The sequence below is a fragment of the Leucopleurus acutus genome (genome assembly GCF_964270905.1).
Source record: "Leucopleurus acutus genome assembly, chromosome: 3".
In the NCBI taxonomy this organism is placed as follows: Eukaryota; Metazoa; Chordata; class Mammalia; order Artiodactyla; family Delphinidae; genus Leucopleurus; species Leucopleurus acutus.
This window is the reverse complement of record NC_139145.1, coordinates 89,139,877-89,146,646: the sequence shown is the minus strand read 5'-3', so window position 1 is coordinate 89,146,646 and position 6,770 is coordinate 89,139,877. Positions and strand designations below refer to the sequence as shown.

At 35.0% G+C, this 6,770-nt stretch overlaps 1 protein-coding gene across 1 annotated transcript; it reads left to right on the top strand.

The window, feature by feature from the left end:
- Positions 1–1,976: 1,976 nt before the first annotated feature.
- LOC309959619 (mesoderm-specific transcript homolog protein-like) lies at positions 1,977–2,994 on the top strand (the record flags this gene model as incomplete). Its single annotated transcript, XM_082835968.1, is given in 2 exon segments — positions 1,977–2,935; positions 2,938–2,994. Coding segments are annotated over 2 exon segments (981 nt in total). The 5' UTR covers positions 1,977–2,011.
- Positions 2,995–6,770: the final 3,776 nt, after the last annotated feature.

Here is a 6,770-nt window from a genome sequence, read left to right as displayed (position 1 = left end):
TCAAGCAGTCAAACATCTGCAAATAGGGTCCCCAAAAGAGACAAGAGAGATAAAAAGGCATGAAATAAATATATGAAGATATAATGGTTGAAGTTGTCTCAATTTGATGAAAAAATTAAAAAAGTAAAATTACAGATCTAAGAAGATCATTAAACCAGAATAAATTCAAAGAAAACTATGCCTAGACACATGATAGTAAAATTGCCATAAATCAGACATAAAGAAGGCAGGCAAAGAAATGAAAGCAGGCAAAGAAAATCAACACAGTGCATGTAGAGGACCACGAATATGCATAAAACTGACTTCTTATCAGAAAATACTGGAGCCAAAGACATGCTAAATATATGAGCAAATAAATTCTTTTTAGTCTATGAATTTCTCTTTAAAAACAAGTGAAAATTAAAGCAAAAATAATATAATTGTAAGGTGCTTTATAACCAATGTAAAATGAAAATATTTGACAAATTAGAGCAAAAGAAGGCTGTGAGTATACTGCTGTAAGATTTTTACATCTGTGATGTGTGATGTGCAAATTGTGCAATGATAAAATATTCTAAATAGACTCTAGTGAGATATTTTATTTAGTAGAGAAACCACTAAAATAATAATATAAAAAGGTACAGCTAAAAAGCATGAGAGAAAATAAATGAAACACTAGAAATATTCAATTAAACCAAAAGTAGACATCAAAAAAAGGAACAGAGGAACAAAAAACAAATGATACAAAGAATACATGGGTTAAAATAATAGACTTTAACCCAACCATACCAATAATTATATTAAAAGTAAATGGACTAAGTACTCAAATTAAAAGGCAGACATTGTATGCTTTCAGAAAGCAAATTCCAACCATATGCTCTCTACAAGATGCATACGTTAAAAAAAGGCACAGAGATTGAAAGTAAAAAGATGGAAGATATATACCATTCAGCAATAAACATTAAAAAGACTGTTATGGCTGTATTACTATGAAACAAGGTATAATTCAAGACAACAGATATTACAAGAAATAAAGTGATATGTTGTATAGTAATAACAGGTCAACCAGCAGAATACAAAACAAGCTTAAATATGCACCTAATGAGAAATCATTGAAAAGTATGAAACAAAACTGATGGAACTAAAGAGAGAAACAGATAAGTCTACAATCATAGTTGGAATGTTAAACACATCTTTCATATTTACTAATAGAACAAATATACAAAAACAGTACAAATACAGAAGATGGGAAAAGCATCAACCATTATCAGCTAATTGACATTAAAATAAGACTGCAAAAAAACAAATTTTTATCAAATGCCAATAGAACACTCACCAAGGTAAAACATGTACCTAGATAGACAATAAATCTCAATAGACTTCAAAAGACTGAAATCCTATGGAGTATGTTCTCTGACCACAAAGAATTTAATTAGAAATTAATAGAAATGATATCGAGAAAATTCTCAAATATTAGGAAATTAAGCAATACATTTCTAAATAAACAGTAAATGGCAAAAATCAGAAGGAAATTTTAATTGAATAATAATGAAAGTAAAACATCAAAATTTATGAGATACAGTTAAGCAGTTCTCAAAGGGACATTGATAACTTTAAATGCCAATATCAGAAAAGAAGAAAGTTATAAAGTGAATCATCTAACTTACCACCCTAAGAAGGTTAAAAAAACATCAGATTATACCCAAAGCAAGTAGAGAAAAGGAAGCAATAAAGAACAGAAATCCATGACTGACAAACATGGAGAAAATTAGCAGATCCAAAAGTTGGTTCTTTAAAAGACTAATAAAACAGAAACCATATGTGAAGATTAATGAAGAAAAAATAAAATTAGCAATAGCAGAATTGAATTAGTGGCTATTACTACAAAATGTTCATATAATGGAATATTGTAAGCAACTTTATGCTAGTAAATTAGACAATAAAGTGAAAACATTTCTTGGAAAAAAAGAGACTCAAAAGCAGTTTGGCCCCAAACATGGAGTCTTGTAGCCCAGGTCTTACCTGAATCAGGATGAGGGAGTGGTGGGTCCACGTGGGGCTGTTGGCTGTGCCCCTGCTTGCGGCCTATCTGCACATCCTGCCCCGCCAGCTCTCCCCTGCTCTTCACTCATGGAAGTCATCAGGCAAATTTTTTACCTACAAGGGACTGTGTACCTTCTACCAAGACTCTGTGGGTGTGGTTGGAAGTTCAGAGATAGTTGTGCTTTTACACGGCTTTCCAACGTCCAGCTATGACTGGTACAAGATTTGGGAAGGTCTGACCCTCAGGTTTCATCGAGTGATTGCCCTTGATTTCCTAGGCTTTGGCTTCAGTGACAAACCGAGACCACATCACTATTCCATATTCGAGCAGGCCAGCATCGTGGAGGTTCTTTTGCGGCATCTGGGGCTCCCGAACCGTAGGATCAACCTGTTGTCTCATGACTATGGGGATATTGTTGCTCAGGAGCTTCTCTATAGGTTCAAGCAGAATCGACCTGGTCGGCTTACCATTAAGAGTCTCTGTCTGTCGAATGGAGGTATATTTCTTGAGACTCACCGTCCTCTCCTTCTCCAAAAGCTTCTCAAAGATGGAGGCAGGCTGTCACCCATCCTCACGCGACTGATGAACTTCTTCGTATTCTCTCGAGGTCTCACCCCGGTCTTTGGGCCATACACCCGACCCTCTGAGAGTGAACTGTGGGGCATGTGGGCAGGGATACACAACAATGACGGGAACTTGGTTATCGACAGTCTCTTGCAGTACATCAATCAAAGGAAGAAGTTTAGAAGACACTGTGTGGGAGCTCTTGCCTCTGTATCTATTCCCATTCATTTTATCTATGGGCCACTGGATCCAGTGAATCCCTATCCAGAGTTTTTGGAGCTGTACAGGAACATGCTGCCGCGGTCCACAGTATCGATTCTGGATGACCACATTAGCCACTGTCCACAGATATAGAGGATCCCATGGGCTTCTTGAATGCATATATGGGCTTCATCAACTCCTTCTGAGCTGGAAAGAGTAGCTTCCCTGTATTACCTCCCCTATTCCCTTATCTGTTGTGTATTCCACTTAGCAAGAAACGCCCATAAGAGGTCCTGGCCACCAAACACTATTCTCTCACAAAAGTCCGCCTGACTCACACTGGTGAACAGCGTATAGTAAAAAGCCAGCAGAAGCTCTAAGGGTGACCTATTAGTCCACCTCCCATTCCTTTGACATCTGGTCAAGTGTATGGACTTGCCTTTGTCTTTGTGTTATTAGGAAATTCTGATGGGCACTACTGCTCACTGATGCAGAAAGATAGACAGACATTCTTTTGCATAAAAGGCTTTGAAACACTTCTATGGACTTTTCTGAAATATTTAGAAATGCTAATTTCTGGCCCTGATTGGAATTATCTAAAGGTGCCACCTTCACCTCACCTTGAATGGCTTTAATTCTCTAAGTGACACAGCTTCAAGTGAGAATGAGTCTCCCTTGTCATAACTTTGGATTTAGTTTCATTAGCTGCTTCTAACTGTAGTCATTTTGTTAGACTTTGGTTTCAGTAATGCAGTATTCTAAGTATACTTTAAGACTATGATTTACCTACACGTATTATGTATGTATTTTATAAGGACACTAAACCAGCAGACACTTACTCTAGCAGAGTAGTTTAACCTTATTAAACATGTTTCATTTCTGAGTAAATTGAACTAAAGCCAAGCTATTTACAGAATTTCCTAAAATCACAGAACATTAAGGACAGTAGTCTCTGTGCCAGAGATTTACTGTTATTTGCTGTTAGAACTGGTCTTTCCAGCTAATAACAGTCGGACTCGTCATACCTCAGTGCTTAGAAGCATGTCCGTCCTGAGCCAGAGTGGAGAGGAGGGGATCGTTGTACAGTCCAAGTTACTAGGCTGAATATATACTGATTGCTTAACTTCTCGTTGGTTGTCCCAGAGAGGGTTCCTCATGTAGCTCAGCAATTCCTATACTTTACAGATGGGAAAGTTCCAGAAACTTTAAGAACAAAGTCTGAAAGTTCTATGAGCAAATGTTGCTGAATACTTTTTTTTTTAAGCCACAGTTTCATTGTCTTAGTTAAAACAGGATTATTAAGTGGTGATTTTAAATTCTTTTTTTTTATTAGCAACTTCAAGTATAACAACTGGAATAAGTGTTTATTTTCTATTAATAAAAATGAATTTTGACAAAAAAAATAAAGCAGTTTGTATTTTTAAAAAACTGACAAAAGAGGAAATAGAAAGATCTGACAATCCCAACTATAAAAGAAATTGAATTTATAATCAAAAATATTTTCAAAAAGAAATCCTGACTTATTTTGGCAATTTCTATTAAGCATTTAAGGAAGATGAAATCACTCTCACACAAAATATTTCAGAAAATAGCAGAGGAAGGAATTCTTTTCATCTTGTTTTTTGAGGACAATATAGCCCTGAAAGCAAAGAATGACAAGGTATCATAAGAATAGAAAATTAGAACTCCTGGTTTCAGTTCTGACATGAAAGAGCTTAGAAGTCATCACTCCCACCCTTAAAAACAAGAAAAAAAGATAAATAAATTGAAAATCAAAAACTTTTCTTAGACCCCTGGGAGAAATGAGGCAACAGGACAAGCTGCCACCACAAATCTGGAGAGACAGACAAGTTCAGAGAGCCACAACTGAAGTTGGCTTTCCTAGAGCAAAAGCCATAACATGATAGGAGCACTAAATGGTAATTTTGATGAATTGCTAGAACCTGAGAGAAAACTAGTTTGAGAAACTCCTTGAGGCTGCAATCTTAGGAGGGGCTCGCACTTCTACTCCAGGAGCCCTACCAGATTCTCACAGTGAGGAGCCAAGAAAGATGTTCTCTTGGCTCTGGCAGGGCAGGGAGAGGTAGAGTAACCATTATGAAATATGCCCAAAGTGTTCTCCATAACAAATGCCTACTCTCCAATGAGAAAGACTTTACCAGAGCCTTATTCCACCTGGGAGAGGGACTTTTCTCTGATTCTAGCATAGAGATGAGAACTCTATGAAAGAATCAAAAGGAAATGGTAGCATCAAAAACACTATAACAGAAATGAAAAATGCCTTTGATGGATTCATCGGTAGACTGGACACAGCTGAGGAAAGAATCAGTGAGCTTGAATATAGATTAATAAAACTTTCCAAACTGAAATGCAAAGAGAAAAAAGAATGAAAAAAAAAATCAGAAAAGAACATCCAAGAACTGTGGGAGAAATTCAAATGGTACAACATATGCGTATTCAAAATACCAGGAGGAGAATAAAGAATAGAGCAAAATAAATATTTTCATAATGGCCAGGAACTTTAGAAAGTTAATAAAATAGGCCAAACCACAGATCCAGGAAGCTCTGGGGTTACCAAGCAGGAAAAGTACCATAAAATATACATTTTGGTATATCGTTTTCAAACTGCAGGAGACCAAGGACAAAAAGAAAATCCTGAAAGAAACCAGAGTTGGGGCAGGGTTTGGCAGGAACTTTCCCAAAGAGAAACAAAGATAAGAATTTCAGCAGAATTCGCATCACAAATCATACAAGCAAGAAGAGAATGGAATGAAACATTTAAAGTATTGAAGGGGGGAAAAAACACCAATTATTCTTCAAAAGTAAAGGAAAAATTGAGATTTTTTTAGATGAGCAAAAACTGAGGGAACTTATCAACAACAGAACTTCCCTGAAATAACTGTTAAAAGAAGTTCTTCAAGGAGAAAAAAATATATAGATCAGAAATGTGGATCTACATAAAGAAAGAAGGAACACTGGAGAAGGAAAAACTAAAGATAAAACAAGATCCCTTAGTTTTCTTAATCTTAATTGATCTAAAATAGTTATATTTTATTTAAAGGAATGCAATGAATGCATGGTATATGCATAAGTGAAATGAATGACAATAATGTCATAAGGGATGAGATGGAGGAATTAGAAATACTCTAAGATCTCTGCAGTACTTGTGAAGTGCTATATGTTATTTGATGGTAGACTTAGGTTAGTTAATTTATACTGCAACCTCTAGGACAACCACTAACATCTTTTTAAAAGAAACATTAAAATGGAAAGAGAGAAGATGAAATGGAATCAAATGAAATGCTTAGTTAAAACCAGAAAAGGCAGGAAAACAGGGAAAAATAAAATTACAGGGCAATAATCTATCAAAAATAGACACAAAGATAAACAAAATATAGCAAATAGAATACAACAAAATATAAAAAGGTTAATCACAAGTGGGATTTACTAAACAAAGCTATTTCAACATTTGAAAATTAGTATAAATCACCACATTAATAGACTTAAAAAGTAAAATGTAATCATCTCAATCAATACAGAAAATAGCAGTTGACAAATTTCAGCAGCTATTCATAATAAAAATTTTCAGCAAATTAAAAAATGATAGGAACTTCTCTATTTGATTAAAAAAACTTTACAGCTAGCCTCATACTAGTTCTTTATTAGTTATGGACTACAGAGGGTTAAATAACTAAATAAAATGAAGAGAAAAACATAGCCTTCAAATCTTCTCTCATTCTCAAATCCAGGTTCATTCAAGAGAAATTCAAGCCAAATAACATCTCAATAAAATTGGAGTGAACTTATAACTCCAATTATAATTTATAACTCAGATATATTTTCTACTTAGTTTTACCCTTCCTCATAAATTTGTTATAAAACTGAAATTTATCAAAAATTACTGTTGCATTTCTGAAGGTAAAATAGTAATACAAAATCTGTCCGAAACAATGTAATAACTACAACAATTGTGAGGAAAAAC